General features: G+C 41.8%; 1 protein-coding gene across 4 annotated transcripts in view; it reads right to left on the bottom strand.

Annotated features, from left to right (window-relative positions):
- ATG7 (autophagy related 7) overlaps positions 1 to 17,824 on the bottom strand; it is a 230,640-nt gene that overhangs the window by 191,095 nt on the left and 21,721 nt on the right. For all 4 annotated transcript variants that reach the window (XM_025885212.2, XM_073901654.1, XM_025885213.2 and 1 more), the window contains exons 4-7: positions 15,395 to 15,512; positions 13,072 to 13,149; positions 9,560 to 9,676; positions 7,952 to 8,101 (exon numbers count right to left, since the gene is read on the bottom strand). In XM_025885212.2, coding sequence (XP_025740997.1) covers positions 7,952 to 8,101; positions 9,560 to 9,676; positions 13,072 to 13,149; positions 15,395 to 15,512 — 463 coding nt within the window. The remainder of the gene's footprint in view (positions 1 to 7,951; positions 8,102 to 9,559; positions 9,677 to 13,071; positions 13,150 to 15,394; positions 15,513 to 17,824) is intronic.

Here is a 17,824-nt window from a genome sequence, read left to right as displayed (position 1 = left end):
GGAGGCAGGAGAAAGGCAGGAAGGCAGGAAGGCAGGAGAAAGGCAGGAAGGCAGGAAGGCAGGAGAAAGGCAGGAACGCAGGAAGGCAGGAGAAAGGCAGGAACGCAGGAAGGCAGGAGAAAGGCAGGAACGCAGGAAGGCAGGAGAAAGGCAGGAACGCAGGAGAAAGGCAGGAACGCAGGAAGGCAGGAGAAAGGCAGGCAGGCAGGCAGGAAGAAAAGGCCTATAAGACCACTATCCAGAGAAAACCAGTATTAACACTTTGGTATATAACCTCCCATAACTTGATCTTTGCATAAATATATTTTTATCACAACTTTTATACAATTATATAATTTTAGTACAATTTTTATTACTAATTGAAAATGAGATGCTATAAATACTGTTTTATATCTCTTATTCTATCGTGAACTCTCTTCCATGCCAATAAATGTCTTTCTACAACCACTGTTGGTAGTGGCTGAATGGCATTCCATTGTACTGGTGCACCATAACTTTTTTCTATTTCCTATTGAAGGACAATTAATTAGCCTTCATCTGTGCTCAATACAAACCTCTGAAAATGAATTTTACTCTAGTCTTATCAGATAATTATTGCATTATTCCAAGGATATTCTTTTTTTGCCACCTTCTCTATGTGAAATTTTCTTATTCCTAACACCGATGCTTTTTGTCTAGATGCATTTCATGTCTTTGATGCAAACAGACAGATTCATATTTAATTCAATACAGATTCAAACATATAACCATCCTTTCAGGAAACACAGAATATCTTTATTTGAGATTTCCTTTCCCATGGGAGATGAAACACCAGCATCCAAGAAGCTTTTAAAAATAGAGTTTGCAGAGACTATTCTGAGTACTGCCCCTTGCTACATGAATGGCCTAGGGCAAATTGGTCAAATCCTTTAGGCCTCAGCTTTTTTTTTGGGGGGGGGAGCAGGTAGGGGCAGGGGGAGAGAGAGAGAGAGGATCTTAAGCAGGCTCCATGCCCAGCGCAGAGCCTGACGTGGGGCTCAATCTTATGACGCTGAGATCATGACCTGAGCTGAAATCAAGAGTAGGATGTTTAACCGACTGAGCCACCCAGGTGCCTCTAGGCCTCGGCCTTTTTTTTTTTTTAAGATTTACTTGAGAGAGAGTGAGCACAGGGGGTGGGGGGTTGAAGAGGGAGAGGGGGAGAGAGAATCTCAAGCCGACTCCCTGCTGAGCTCAGAGCCTGACACAGGGGCTCAATCTCATGACCCTGAGATCATGACCTGAGCCAAAATCAAGAGTCAGACACTTAACTGATTGAGCCACCCAGGCACCCCTGAATCTTTTTTAAACCTGAACCTCTGTGCACCTGCTTCACAGAGATACAGTGAGGATTACAGGATATGGTACTGACACAAAAAGCCCTGCACATGTGTAATGCTGCTAATATTATTCGTGCCTCCAAATCTCCAGTGGTGAGCCTAGCCATCTGTATCTGTATAAGGTGCCTACGTGATTCTGGTGCAGTTGGGCCAGTCCACACACTTACTCTGAGAACCATTAGAGAAGGTGATCTTGTACACAAAAGAAAAAATTCTATGGGGCCATTTTTCATTACCTTGGAAAGTCTGGACTGGCTCTGTGTCTTTCCATTCTCTGTAAAATGCGGTCCATGCACCAGAAGCATCACCTGGGAATCTGTCAGAAATGCAGAATCTCAGGCTCCCTGTCTCCAGCCCTGCTGGATCCAAATCTGCATTTTAACAAGGACCCAGGTGATCTGCATGCTCACTGCAGTTTGAGCAGCACTGCTCTGCTCTTCAACCCTCTCTGATCTTGGTCTTCATATCTGAATGTGCGTGACAATCACTTGGGAAGCTTTCAAAAATCCTGCTGCCTGGATCCCACCTCCCAAGGTTCTGATTTCGCCAGTCTGGGGTATGGCTTGAGCATTAGTTTGTAAAAGCTCCCCAGGTGATGCTAAAGTACAGCGAGTATAAAGACCTCTTGAGAGTCTGCGGCGATTTCTCGAAGTATGGTCCACCACACACAAACTGCATCAGAACTGTCCAGGCTGCTCTTTGAACTTGCATGACCTGTGCCTCATCCCAGACCTCCTGAGGTACCAATACTCACGTGCTCTGTGACCTCCTCATGTGATTCTTATGTACACTATTCTTTTTAGCACTAGCCACCACAGGTCTAGGAGTGCTTAAAATGGGGTTTGTTGTATCCTATATTTTTCCTATGGTAACTGTGATTATTTGTTGAAGCATGGTATTTTCTTGATTCAAAGGCACCACAGATTATAAAATGTACTTTCAAACCATATCTGATTTGAACCACTACATTAAATATACACAACTGCGAGCAATTCCTGACTTTGAAAAATTAAAATGTGAAGAAAAATGCATTTTATTTTGTTTTTGTCTTGTTTTTGTTTAAAGATTTTATTTATTTGACAGAGAGAGACACAGCAAGAGAGGGGACACAAGCAAGGGCAGAGGGAGAGGGAGAGGGAGAACCGGACTCCCCGCTGAGCAAGGAGCCGGATGTGGGACTCGATCCCAGGACATCGGGATCATGACCTGAGCCGAAGGCAGACGCTTACCGACTGAGCCACCCAGGCGCCCAGAAAAATGTATTTTATTTTTTATTTATTTATTTATTTTTAAGATTTTATTTATTTATTTGACAGAGAGAGACACAGCAAGAGAGGGAACACAAGCAGGGGGAGTGGGAGAGGGAGAAGCAGGCCTCCCGCCAAGCAGGGAGGATGATGCGGGGCTCGATCCCAGGATGCTGGGATCATGACCTGAGCCGAAGGCAGACGCTTAATAACTGAGCCACCCAGGCGCCCCAGAAAAATGTATTTTAGAATGGAGGAAGTACAGGATGTATTTCATATCTGTTTCTTTGCTGGCCTCTCTCTGTGAGGGCTCGAGCAATGTCTATCATGCTCATCTTTCCATCCCTGGTACCTGGCATAGTATGGAATGCTCAGCAAATTGTGCTGAATAAATGACAGAACTGGCCAGTTCTCCAGGCCCCACTATATGGAAAGCCCTGCCCCTTACATCCCATCTTTGGGCAGGGATCCTGGGGGGCCCCTGGAGGGAGGGAGGTGATGGCTGACCAACAGAGATCTGAAGCCCACATATAAAGCCATGGTGCAGCATCTTGGCTGGCTCCTTTTCCTCCCCTTTCCTTTCTCAACAGTACAGTTTCCCCCTTCAGTGACATTTTAACACTGGGACTCTCCTGGGGAGGATGTGACAGTTTAATCTCAAAGACTTGCTCTGAGAAGTGAGAGAACTTGAAGAATGAAGCACTCCCCCAGGGCTCCTTCTGAATAAAGAAGTTGTCTCCCTTGAGTTCTTCTGGTCCCGTTGGCCATCACCACCACCTGGGACACCTTTCAGCTTTGTAACCTTCTATCAATCATGACTGATGGCATCTGCTGGCAAACTACATTTATTAAGTAATCATCGCTTTGACTTCACCTTTTCAAAAATTTATCAGAGATATTTACAACTCTATTATCCAGCAAGAAAAGGGGGAGAAGGGAGAGATTGGCCTTCTACTTCCGTAACATTTAAAACAGCTTAGAAGAAGAAAATGACCTGATGTGGTAGAAAAAGCCAGAGGTCAGCAGGCATGTGTTTTCTTTCTACCGCTAACTGATTTTCAGACCTTGGGGTATGAGTAGACAAACATACTAACATAGGAAAGAAAAGTGACCGTGGGGATATTCTCTCCTTACCTATAAAATGGAGGGGTTGTAGCACTTCATCTCAAAGGATTCCTTCTAGCTCCAGAATTATAGAACTTTATAGAACATAAAAGAGAAACAAAATCCTACACAGGTTATAAGACAACACAGAGTTATTAGGCTCAATCTTACTGGGTATCTAAAGGCTACTCAATTTTCATTTAGGGAGAATCTACATAGCATCAATCCAGAAAATGCCCTTCATATTGAGACTCTCAGTTTCAATTTTCAAATGTGACTCAATAAACCTGGACTCTTAGCAGATGCCCTGAGTTATTTACTCTCATACACTCTCTATGCCTTAGGTTTCCCCTCTTTAGAGAACTCTGCCTGGATACAGAGACTGGAAACAAGGCAAGCACTCAACAGATGCTAACCATAACAGTAGTGTAAATAAACTCTGTTGTACCTGCACTGACCCTTCCGTTCAGTTCAATCTGTTATCGTTACATAGTGATCTACCTTCCATCTCAAGGTTCCCTTTTTCCTAACTGGCAGAGAAAAGAAGGGGATAAGTTCCAGTTTATCAAATATTTTCTACATTTGGGTTTTATCATCTATAAGAGTTGGGACTAAATGAATTTATAGAAACAAGAATGTCATAATTAGATACTGTAAGTGGGTACCTAATTTCAAAGAATGAGTACATTTCTGACACTAAATACAAAGGCAATGAGATAGGAAGGTAGTAAAAACAACAACAACAACAAAAAAAACCACTTTTTCTGAGCAGAAAAAACCAGGAATAAGTTTCTTAGAGCAACCTGACCTAAGATGAGCTACAGAGTAGGAATGAACTGCTGAAGAGAAATCTATCAACCACAAAGGGAGGTTGACTTTGAGATGCTTTAAAGTAACTCTCCTACCCACATGAGGCATGCATGAGTACAAAAGGCAAGCATCCACACAGGAAAATGATAGAATCCATTTGACATAAGACTGAACATCATTTAATATTCTTTGATGATTCAAAAGTGATTCCAAAATCTTTAAGTGCTTTTGGAACCAAATCAGGAACTTCAATCACTATAGGAATTAGTCAGCACAATGCTAGGTAAGCCAGCTTAACTACTTGGGTAAATAGATTTTTTGTTGGTGGTAGTGGCAGTCAGAAATCATTATGGGCTAGGAGTTCTGTGTTCTCCAACAAGCCTGTCACACAATCATTGTGTGAAGTTGGACAAATCACTTCTTTTATAATACAAATCAGTAGAAAGAAGCAAAATGTAATTGGAAAAAAAAATTTTGTTTAGAAGGTTGTCGAAATAAATGCTCCTTTCTACTTGGCTGAGAGCATACTATTCGTTGAAGTAGCTCAGTCATGCTCTGGCTATGGTCCACCCAGCTATTTGCTGAAAAAGTACAATGTGAGAAAGAAAAGAGGGCAAAATTGTCAACTTGAGTATCTTCAGCTGGAGAAATTTCCACACCGATCCCTTAAAACACACTTATCTGACAAACGACCATCTATTACTCAAATACTCAGTATAACAGGAAATGTGCCAAGGCGATTATATGTTTTAAAAGTACAGGATAGAAAATCCAAGTATCTAATGCGTCGCCATGTCACAGACGGCTGCCAAGATGTGGAGCTTGCTAAGTGAAGAAAGAGCCCTGCTAATAGCATACCAATTGCTGTTCCTTTGCTATTGCTCTTGTCCAAAGATTTTAAAACCCTAGAATTAAAGGCTAATATTGTTAAAATTACAAAATGTTTCCCAAACATCCAATCTTCAATAACTGCTCTAAAGAAAGCAGAAGGCTCAAGCAAGCTTTCCCTAAAGACTGGCAACAGAACAGCAATACGGGCTGTTTTTGATGGAATCACAAACACTGGCTTAAAAGACAACTAATTGTTAACAATGCAGTTGCCACCGTGACCAGTAAGTGGCATCAACATCTCATCGAGGGAAAGAAGCACGTAAACAAGGCCCATTTTTAACTGATGCAAATGTGTAAAATGTGTAACATCCCAGTGCTGGTCAGGGTGCACGGCTGGCAGGAGGGAAAACCAGCACAGTTTGTGAGCTACAGTTATGATAAGCAGTGGGCCAGAGGTGACCTGAACAGACTGGGGAAAGCCAACTGTTACCATCTCTTCCCATCTCTGCACTCTGTGACTTCATTTTGGCAGTACCAACTCGGCCATGGTGGGAGTACTGGCACCATGGAAAGAAGCAAACATACACAATCAGAGTTTTGCCCCACCTGAGAGCCAGCTGTCAAACATTTACCAGCACACCACTGATCATAGCTCTTAAAATGTCCAAACCCTTTAAGTCAGTAATTCTCTATCTAGAAACTAGGAAATAATTCAAGATAAGTGGGGGGAGGGCAGGAATTTGATGCATAGGGAGGCTCCTAATAGTGAAGAAGTATGAGAAAACTAAATGTCAAAAATTGGATGTTACCTATCAGAAAAGATGTTGATACAGAGTGTAACAGCATTAGGCTAAATGCTACAATAAAAGAGAATATGGTACCATCTTAGTCTTTAAAAAATAGAAAAAGATTAGTAGGAAATATACAAAATGTTTACTTAAAAAAACCTGAAACCTTAAAATAATGAATAGCTTCAAGAGAATTTAAAAACAGAAAGATGCAGCTGGAAATAAAAATCACAAATGGAACCATACTTAGTGCAGTTCATTTACTGGCCAGTATTCTCAAACTGGGCAATCAGCACTGTCTAAACTAAAGTGATATGCTATTTGTGAGTTCCAGTCACTTAGTGGCTCACAACAGGTATTTTTCAAAAAGATAAAAAAAAGAAGAGGATAGAAAACAGAATGCCTAGCACCTAATATAGTATTATTTTGTAAAGGAAAATGCTAATGTAGTTGAGAAGAAAATGTACTTAAAAAAAAAGTATCTTAAGCTCAGGCTAAGGAACAATCAGGGCATCTGTTAGAGGTCTCTCTTTTCTCAACTCTGATATATCTACATGGCTAATGAAATTATCCCACTTGACTTTGTAACTTCATAAATTTCATCAATTGTTTATTTTTAATTTACAATCCCTTATATGGCTGAGATAGCTCACTATATACACTTCTGAAAGACACTTACAGTACTTTTTCATTTGTTCAGAAGAATTTTATTGAGGACCTAAGACCAGTTCCAGACACTGTAGATGCAACTATATTAAGACACAGGCTCTGCCCTTTAGGAGCTTACCATCTAGTATGGAACAAAAAGTAATCTGCACAAGGGAACAGGACAGTAAATGAGGATCAGAAAGTAAGTGCAGTGAGATCAGAAAAGGAAAGATCACACACGGCCAGGCCACCCTGTGAGAAGGCTTCACTGTGGAGCTAGGATTCCATCAGGAGAGTTTCTTAAGATTTTCACACATAGAACATGTTTCAGATGATACAGTGCAAGGTCAAAGAGAGATAGAAAAAAATCCCTAGGTAGGGGTGCCTGGGTGGCTCAGTCGTTAAGTGTCTGCCTTCAGCTCAACTCATGATCATAGGGTCGTGGGATCGAGCCCTGTGTCGGGCTCCTTGCTCAGCGGGAAGCCTGCTTCTCCCTCTCCCACTCCCCCTGCTTGTGTCCCCTCTCTCGCTGTCTCTCTCTCTGTCAAAATAAATAAAGTCTTTAAATAAAAAAAAAAGAAAAAAAGAAAAATCCCTAGGTAGACTTGATTAGTGGGGTTAGGGGTAAGGGGGAGGGTTCTCTGAAAAAAACAGGCAAACTCAGCTGAGCAATGGTTTATGAGGAAAATAGAAGATGAGGCAGGAGAGGTGGCCTGGAGCTAGAAGGAAGACACCATTAACCGGATCACTGAAGGACAGGTGAATGTGAGCAGTTTGAGGCAAGTGGTGATACACAGGATAGAAGCAAGAAGACTCTAACTGTCCAGGAGAGAGGTAATCAGGGCCTGACCTATGGTGGTAACTCTGGAAATAAGTTAAAATATAGATACAAAATATATCAGGAAGGAAAATTGAAATAACTTTATCACGAATAGGAAGGGAGGAACCCAAAATTACTCTGAGGTGTAACAGAGCTAAGAAAATCTGGAGAAGCTGATCTGGGAACAGCAGGGGTGGGAGAGCATGAAGATAAAGAATGTTCCACAACATTCCTTGGAGGGCTAAAGAAATCTAAGTTGAGTTTGAATTTTGCAGTGGTCTATTAAGACATGAACATCAGATTTTTTTTAAGGGATAATAAAACAAAACTCAGAGTTTTTCTGACCTTTGTCCTTTGGTCTTGGAAGAAATCACTGTAGTGTTTAAGCAGGGAAACCAGCACCACGTTCTCATCATACTTGATTAAGAAGTAAGGTAGCGCTGGGACTCCTTCTGTTTGACAAAGATCATCATATGCACACCCAAGGGCTTGAATCTAAGAACAGGAAACATTGAGTTATTCTCTAGACAATTACATATCTAGTTCTGAGCTAAAAATTAACATAAAAGGTACTTTAAAGCCAGAAGACTAGAAATGACTGAGCATAACCATGTTATTCTTCTGTAGCAAATGAACATAGAAGTACCCCAAATATTCACTTCTATATAACACTTTCTACGTGCATGGTGCTGTGTCTTAAGGGCATGAGGAGACATTTTATGGTGCAGCACGGTGGCTCCCTAAGATATTAATCACAAAGGTGTAGAGAGAGCTCCAAACATTATTTCTCTCCTGTAATAACGAAGCACTGAATCCACCGATGAATTTTACCCTGAACCTTTCCATAAAACAGCAGCCTTATTGAGACGTACCTCACTTACTATACAACTCACCCATGTAAAGTGCATAATTCAGTGCTGTTTTTAGCATGTTCACAGGATTATGCAACTATCAGTGCAATAATTTTAGAATATTTATGTCATTCCTAAAAGAAACCCTGTATCCATCAGTAGTCAGTCCCATGGCATAATCCTTTTCCTCTGTATCCATCAGTAGTCAGTCCCATGGCATAATCCTTTTCCTCCACTTATATCTCTTCTTGGGAAATTAGTTCCACAAAACTACAACCTTCAATTTGTCCTAAACAAACTTATTACTATTTTTTCATCAATAAGGGCTCCTTCCTAGTGCTTGATGATTTCAAATCATCTTGCCACTCAATCCTTGCTTCAATGACAATCAAAATTCTTTGGTTTGGGGTCTATGTTCTACTAGCCTGATTATTTTCATTTGCTCTCCTCAGGACCATCTCGGATGACCTTACTGTCTTTCTTAGACCACAAAGACTAACTCTGGAGGCATCTGGGTGGCTCAGTTGTTAAGCGTCTGCCTTCGGCTCAGGTCATAATCCTAGGGTCTTGGGATTGAGCCAAGCCTGCTTCTCCCTCTCCCACCCCGTCTGCTTGTGTTCCCTCTCTTGCTGTGTCTCTTTTGTCAAATAAATGAATAAAATCTTAAAAAAAGAAAAAGACTAGCTCTGTGTGTACCATTTCTGATGTAGAAGTTCTACAACTTGGTGTGAGGGTAGTAGAATGTCTTCTATTTGTTTTTAAAGACTCTTCTCAAAGCAAACTGCCTTAGGGTCCTCTACAGTGAAAGTGAAAACCACATTTTGGCAAATTCTTGCAGACTTTCAACATGTTCGTATAACTTCTCCCTACCAGCTGAGCCTTTCACCAAATGTCACCGAAAACTTGAAAAAGTATCACTCACTACTCCTTCAAAATGATTTTTACAAACATTTTGTAAATAAGTATGCTCCTAGTACCATCTTTGCAGGATTCCACAGTGACTGTCTCTCCATTCAGACAAGTGCCTATCTGTCTTTAGAATGAATTAAAGTACTCAAATGCGTTAAACCCAATTTTGCCTGCATTTTATTTTACTTGATACCTGTTTTGGAGAAAACCTTTGATCCAAGCCCACTGGCCCCTGAATGAGGGGTATACTCTCTGGAAGGCAGAGAGCAGGGAAGCAAAACCAATAGTAGAAGTGGTACTTCTTTAGATCCTAGAAGAAAGAATATAACAGAAGACATCAGAATAGCACCAATGATTAAACTGAAACCGCCCTGTAGGCAGACACACCAATGCACACAAGATACGATCAGCTGGTCAGAAAGTCTCATCTCCAACAGAACTCATGATAGAATACAGAATTTCTGTCCTTCTCTTAAAATATTCCCATACACCACACAATAATATCTCATGATAAACATATTAACCACTTGCTAACAGAAAGTGTTAATTGGCAATTATCGTCATCACTGTTAAATACACAAAACCACCTCAGGACATAACTCTTATTCCATTTTATGGACAGAAAACTGAAGCTTAGAGGGAAGTGAAGAACTTGAACAAAACAAAGATACTGAGTGGTGGGGGGGCGGGCAGAATTCTTTTTCCGTAATTTAAGCTCTGTCCTTAGTACCATACATACTCAATGATCTATCTGGGGAGGCCCAACCACCGGACATGGTTACCACTCTTCATAGTCAAATGAATGGAGCATGTTATTGAAGAGGCTGTGCTATCCATAACCTCTATATGCCTGGGATAATAAAGCACTGCTTTCAGAAATGCCTTGTTGGTGAAATTTGGGTAAACAACTACTAAACACTTGCCAGGTACAGAGCAATACATTAGACGCTCTGACAATAAGATAAATAAAAGCCAGTCCAGCCCTCAGGCAGCTCACTCTCTGTACAGGCAGAGATAAAGTGAGACCATGATTAATGCCATGGGTCACAGAAGAGGTTCTGAGAACAACAGTGACATGAGATTTCATCTTCAGGGGTTTATCTTCCACCAGGGGAAGCAAGGCAGGGATAATGACTCATGAAGCTGTTCTTGAAAACCGTTCCCACTCAGGTTGGATGCTTTTGCCTCTGAATTCCTGCAGCCTTTGTGGCCTAAGTCACTCCTATGGTGGGATCTCATAGTTACATGGGTGTTTGACAGCTTCTCCATTAGTTTATTTATTTGGCTAATCAATATTTCTTCTTGAATCTTGCTAAGAATAAAGAATAGGTAGTTGTTTGATGACTTCTTATTACGATATAATTCACATACCATAAAAGTTACCATGTTAAAGAGTAAAACGGAGTGGTTTTCTGGTATATTGACAAGGTTGTACCACCATCACCCAATGGCAGAACATTTTCATTGTCTCCAAAAGAAAACTCTAATAGCAGAACCCCCCCATCAGTTTATTAGTTAGAAACACCCATCCACAGAACTTCCCATTCCCCCTTCTCCCCAACCCCTGGAAAACACTCATCTATTTTCTGTCTCTATGGATTTGCCTATTCTGGGCTTTTCATATAAATGAAATTCTACAAGATAACTTTTTAAATATAAATGTACATATAAATGTGTGTCTGGATGAGGAAGTCTAGTAATTATAGTTTCCAGTATCTAATTCTGGCATTAATTGGTCAACTAAGAACAAATTCCCTTTTGAAACGGCGGCAGCAAAACAAACTACAAAATCAAAATTAAAGTGCCAGTTCCTTTGAGTCCTAAAAACAGCAGAAAGGAAAGTAAAAACACCTCCAGAGGGGCACCTGGGTGGCTCAGTTGGTTGAACGTCTGACTTTGGCTCAGTTCAGATCCCAGGGTCCTGGGATCAAGCCCCGCATCAGACTCCTCACTCAGTGGAGAGTCTGCTTGTCCCACTGCCCTTCCTCACTACTCATGCTTGCTCTCTTTCAAATAAATAAATAAAATCTTAAAAAAAAAAAAAACCTCCAGAGATTATTCTTTCTTCTTTATACTTAAATGATTTGTCATAACTGATCTTTAGTCAAATGTTAAACAATTCAAGATGAAGGACCTCATAATTTCTAAGAAGCTTTATCAGATCATCTTCAAAAGTAAAAAGGCTTGAATTTCTTAGAATTCTTTTCAGGATACAAAGGACCTCGATTAAATTAAACATAAAGCCCTTGTGTTTGAAGATTTTAAAAGATAAAGACTTTTAATTTTTTTTAAAAGGCAGGCTAAGAATGAGCAGTAAAAAGGGCAGCAGGGCGAACACACATACTAACTAACTCTAGGAAAAGCCTTAAAACTTTAAGTAAGAGCTAATGTTATTTTTCTCATTAAATGCAAACTGTCAGATTCTACTAACTAGAATTCTTGGTACAGAAAATATATCAATGTTAAAGTAACGAACCCAGAAATCTTTAACTAGCACTACTTATGTTTCTCTTAGAAGATCTGCAAAACTGCTCAAATTTACAGGCAATTAATGACAAATTGCAGCCAGTAATCTCATGAAGAATTTAAACATTTTTCTATCTCTCCCACTATTACACAGAAAGCATTATAACTTGTTAGTTATATGTGCTCCTTATAGATAGCCACCCTTTGGCGTGGCCTTCAGTATGATTTTTATCATTCTCTCCTTTGCATTGGGCAGCAAATCAGACAAGCAGCGTTCAGAAGAAACAGAGGATTAGTTCATGAAGGAAGAAGAAAGGCAAGACCTAAAACTGGGCAAAAGAAAGGATGTAGGGAAGAGGATTAATACCCAAAGCTGATGAAACTGGTAAAACAACACACTCAATATATGTCAACATCAATATGCTTATATGCTTTTTCCTAAAGAAATAAAATGAAGAGAAAAAAAAATCAGTATAGTCAATATTGTTCACTGCAACATTTTTTAAAGTAATGAATATCAGAAACAACCTAGATGTACAAAAGTCTATAGAACATACACTTGATAGAATATTGCATAGTCAACTTAATGATAAAAGCTAAATTAATTTTATATATATATATATACATATACAGACATACACACATGTACATACACGTATGTGTGTGTATATGGCTGCTATCTCTATAATCAACCCCACACTGCCCATCACAGAGACCAGGTCCTTCCCCCTACTTCCCTAGGCAGCAGATGTTACACTTACACAAAACATTTTTCATTCTTAAAAAAACACAGCTGTGTGGACAAACTATGTAGTGTGAACTCCTCTAGTTTGGAAGCTGCTGGCGGACAGCCAGGATCCCCAAGATGTCTTCTTTTCCTTATGTTGATGGACCCAGCAACTGAGCTCTGCAGGGCTCTACTGAACAAAGACATTAGCGACAAAGAACCACTACTCCCTGAAGCTGACTTTATTGTGTCCTGAATGACAGGACATGGGTCACTGTGTTACATAAACCATGCAACTACCAACAGTATGGTAAGAATGAATTAATTTTGCACTGGTGATAAGTGCCAGCACTACTGGGCCACTTGTCAAATGAGTGTTTCCTGAACAGCTCTGACTTCAATAACACCAGGTAGTAGCTTCAGTGAGAAGAGTGCAGACCGTTCTATTGGCACCCTGGACTTGGCCAGGGCATTGCAGCAGTCTAAATGTGACTGAGAGTCCATTTACTTACTGCAAAGGTCAAGAGGAGGAACTTGTTGAGGAGGACAGGGTTTTCGAGAGCAGCGCCTGATTTTATGGCTTCCCATATCTGTCAGAAGAAAGAGAAGTGTCAAGGCAGGTTCACAGGCATCTCTGAGCTTCTCACAAATGAAGCACAGAGGCAAAAAGCTCCAAGCTCTTCTTTCCTCCAGGCCCAGCACCACTTAACCCAGGCTGTAAAGTGAGTTGTTACCTCACTCTGGCCACTTTGGATGGCCTCTCCACCAGCCACACTCCCTGTGGGGGCTGAGGAAATTGAGAGAACCCAGAAGCCTCCTCTCAGTCAGACTCAGCATCCAAGGAGGCAAGCAGGCCATTTTCATGTCTTCATTATTTCCTCCAACAAATATTTACTGATTGCCTACTATCTACCAGGCACATCAGGATTACAGAATAAAAGACACAGTCCGGGGTGCCTGGATGGTTCAGTTGGTTAAGAGACTGCCTTTGGCTCAGGTCATGATCCTGGAGTCCCAGGATGGAGTCCTGCATTGGGCTCCCCACTCAGTGGGGAGTCTACTTCTCCCTCTGACCCTCCCCCCCTCATGCTTTCTCTCTCTCTCTCCCTCAAATAAATAAATAAAATCTTTAAAAAAGAAAAAAAAAAGGCACAGTCCCTACCCTCAAAGAGCCTTGAGTTCAGTGAGGGAGAGAGGCATAAATGTCTGAGTACACCACCAGGTAGGACATACTACCTCAAAAAGATGTGGAATTCCTGGAAGGAGCACTGAACTAGGCTGGGGAGGGGTTCTAGGAGGCAGTGATTTGAACTAGGTATAGGGGATTTCTCAAAGTGTCACTTGGGATTATCTTGCCCTGAGACATGAAGAGAATGATGAGTTTATGCATACTCAGCAAGTACTGTGACCAGAAGCAGAAGCTGGTACTGGTCTGCAGCTGCTGATCACAAGATGTTTTAGTAGCTAAGATTAGCTGCTAAACTTTGCGTCACTAAGCAAAACAAACAGTTGCACCAAAGGAGCCACTGGGTGGAAGAGGGAAATAAAGAGAAGTTCCTGCAATTGACATAATAACCTTGGAGGAGCTGGACCAAGGAAGAGCAGGCCCCACGTCTGATTAACTAAGGGGGTGGGAACTGCTGGGGAGTGTGGATGGGGGTGAAGGCTGAGCCCCAGGACAAGGGGTGGGATTTCTGTGGGGAACAACCTGTGATTTTTGATGATGGATGAGAATCTGACCCAACTCCTTGGAGACAGCCTTTGAAATGTGCAGCCAGAGCAGGAGCCCAGGAGCAGCCAAGCTGCAGGCCAAGGAAAACCACCATCATCACTTGGGTCACGAACTACATCCATCTCCAGTTTTGTAAGGGATTGGTTAGCCCGGTGATGGGTATTAAGGAGGGCACGTACTGCATGGAGTACTGGGTGTTATACGAAAACAATGGATCATGGATACCACATCAAAAACTAATGATGTATTGTATGGTGACTAACATAACATAATAAAAAAAAAAAAACAGAGTTACTGTAAAAAAAAAAAAAAGACCAAAGGCAGAAGATTTCCTTCTCCGACCGTGGCACCCACACCCATTTTTTCTTTTTTTAAGACTAGTGTGAAGACCACTCAATTAAGTGTGTTAGAGGGGACAGGGATAAACTGTCTTCCTATTTTAATTCCTCACACTAACTCAGATATGAAGTAGTAAGAGGAAGACACTCCTGGCACAAAGAATATCATGTCCCAAGGACAGAGGTGAGAACAAAAGTAGGGGAAGGAATTTTAAGTGATTTGCTGTGACAAGGGTCAGAGAAGGTGAGGGCAAGAGTGACAGGAGAGAAAGGCCACAGAGGCCACAGAGGCCAGACCACAATGGGCCTTGTAAATCAGATGGAGTAGTTTAGATTTAGCCCTAAAGATATGGGAGAGACAGTACAATCATCTCTGATAGCATTACAGTGCTTAGGACTGGAAAGCCACGGGACACAAATAACAGAGAACCCAAAGGCATGCAGACACATGAATAGAACTCTCTGGGACAGGTCAAGCTGCTTCCAAATGCTAACTGGAGAGCAGCAGCAAAGCTTTTCACAACTGCCCTGCCATGGCTTTCCAGCCTATCCCCAGCTGGGAGCCTGAACATCTTCTCCCTGACCTTCCCACCAACGCAGGAGAACTGCAAGTACTCTCTCTCAGATATAAACCAAAGCCCACAAAGATCTTTAAGTACCGACTCTATGCTAGTTTCCCTGACAGACCCACGCACCTGATCAGAAACATTGGGCCTACCAAGACCAGGGAAGATAGGACAGATACATCATCGTTTCCCAGCTAACCTCATCTGCTGCTTGCTCCAAAAGTAGCTTCTTATCTGCGGCCTTGAAAGCCTCAAGTGTGTTGGTGTTAAAGAGCGTTCCAACAGCCGGGCAGCAGTGGGCTGGGGTGGGAGCACTCCTGGACATGGGAGAAACATGGTTAGGCAGGCACAGACGGGAGAGCAGTGGGAGACAAAAGACAGGGCAAAGAACTAAAAAAAATAAAATAAAAACCAGCACTATACACACAAAAAAAGCCTCTATATTCCCTTTACCCTCATTTCTCATTGTTCTTCCACTGCTCACCACACCCCACACCACCCCCAAATATAAGTTCATTACCTAGTTTTTACTCTTTCTCATCTTTAACCTGAAAGGGAAACATCATTTACTGAACTTCTACTGTGCCAAGAACTATACAAGTTTTGCATTTTCGTAACAGCACTTTCTCCTGGTTAAAGGCTTAAGTAACTCACCTAAGGTCACATAAAGATAGGCGGAGCAGGAATCTAAAGCCAGAACTAGCAGACTCCAAGGTACTGAGCTGCCTACTCCCCATTCAAACCCTCCCAGGCTTCAAGGCCCTACGCCAAACACTCTCCTTCCAGGAAGCCCCTCCCATTTTCTCTGGTAATGGCTGGCACAGGAAACAGCATCACATTTTAGAGTGTCTTCAAGATTGACCATCATAGACACCCAACTAGAGGACAGTAAGCTCCCTGAGGCAGGGAACATGTCTCCCTCTTCTGACTGTCTCCAGACCTTATCCAGCCCAAACGGGCTCCACAAAGCTGCTGCTGAGCCAACTTCTGGTGGTCGTCTGAGTCACAAAGACAAAATGTATCATACCTGGGCTACCTGCCAATCTGTCATATCACATGTGTATCACACTCTATTCTGTCCCCTTACAGTCTTCAGAGTAATCAAAATCAGGGGAGAAGAAGATGAGTTAATTCTGAATACAAATTCAGATGTGGAAACATCTGGTCTCTTCTCTGAAATGATTAACTTATGTTTCAGAGGTTACAGATGCTAAATGAAAATACTCATTTCATTAGTAGCCTAATATTGTTGTCAATTACCACTACTGCAGAGAAAATGCATTTTTATTGATTGTACAAAGACCTCATGTCTCTTGGAGTCTGTAAAACTGGGTTCACAGGGGCTGTGAAGAGAGAAGATCGAAACCTAGACCAGGTGTGGAGGGGTGCAATGGGTGGTGAAGGCAGCTATGCCAAATATTGTCTGTGGGGCTTAAATGCCAAGTCCTGGGAAAAAAGTAACTTTCAGTGGCCAGAGCCTTCCCTTGGGGGCTGACAAGTCAGCAAATCATAGGCTGTTTCTCACAACTCTACTCCAATAAAATATTTTTCATCCACATGGGAGGAGGACATCAAAGACAGTCTTGAAGAGAAAGAGAAATCACAAAGGGGCAAGATGCAGCCTAGAGAGAGGAAGAAGGAGCACAGTGGTTGGTACACTAGGCTTCCTACATTCAGACTTGGCTTTAGAAATTACTGCTGAAATAGAAGGAACAAAGCTCTGATCTAATTCTGATACATGCACAAGAAGGGACCCTTTTTCCTAAGTGCCTGAGTGTCCCAGGTGTGTGAATGCAGTGTCAAAGTGTCATCATGAGAAGTCAAGTAACTGCCAGCATGCTGGTCAGGCTCCTAGAACATTAGTGCCCATGCAAGTTAATCAGTGAGAAGAAGCTGAAGTTTCAAAGGGAAGAATTTTTCATGAGTAAAGTCCTACCAGGGGAGGTAGCCAAGGAAACGCATTTAAAAAGTGATAGTGGGGGGGGGGGGAAGTCATTCTGCCAACCTCTCCAGGTTCAAGTTCACTTGTTCCACAGATAGATGGCTCAGATGAAGAGTGGAAAGAGCCCTGGACTTGGAAACAAGAGAATATTAGTTTAGTTTCCTACAATTCTATTGATATGAAATGCCCAGGATAGGCAAATCCATAGACAGAAAGTAGATCATGGTTACCTGGCCTGGGGAGTGGGAGAAGGGAAGAATGTAGAGTAACCACTTATGGGTATGGGCTTACTTTCTGCAATGATGAAAACGTTCTAGAATTGGTGGTGGCAGTTGCACAACCTTGTGAATACACTAAAAACTGCTGCATTATACATTTTAAAAGGGCAAATTTTAGGATATGTAAGTTATATCTCAATAAAACTGTTAAAAGATCAGAATTAGAAATCTTCCCCATATACCAAGGCCAACAGTGAATTCGCAATGATGTATAGACTAACCAGGTAAAGGACTGATCTTAGAAAGGCCTCAAGCCTGGACCTGCTTGGGAATGCTGCCTCTAGAAACTTGGCCTGCACTTCGCTCAGTCTCCTAGTACAGGGTAAGGAAAGTACTGAAGCTGGTTTGCACCTGTTATTCACACCTGGCCAAAGGCAGGCATGTGGCCAGAGCCTCCAGAACAGACAGG

This window comes from Callorhinus ursinus, unplaced genomic scaffold, assembly GCF_003265705.2.
Source record: "Callorhinus ursinus isolate GAN/ISIS: 27379988/994484 unplaced genomic scaffold, GSC_fseal_2.0 scaffold15, whole genome shotgun sequence".
NCBI classification, from domain to species: Eukaryota; Metazoa; Chordata; class Mammalia; order Carnivora; family Otariidae; genus Callorhinus; species Callorhinus ursinus.
The sequence above is the reverse complement of the archived record's forward strand: the minus strand, read 5'-3'. Positions and strand labels throughout refer to the sequence as shown.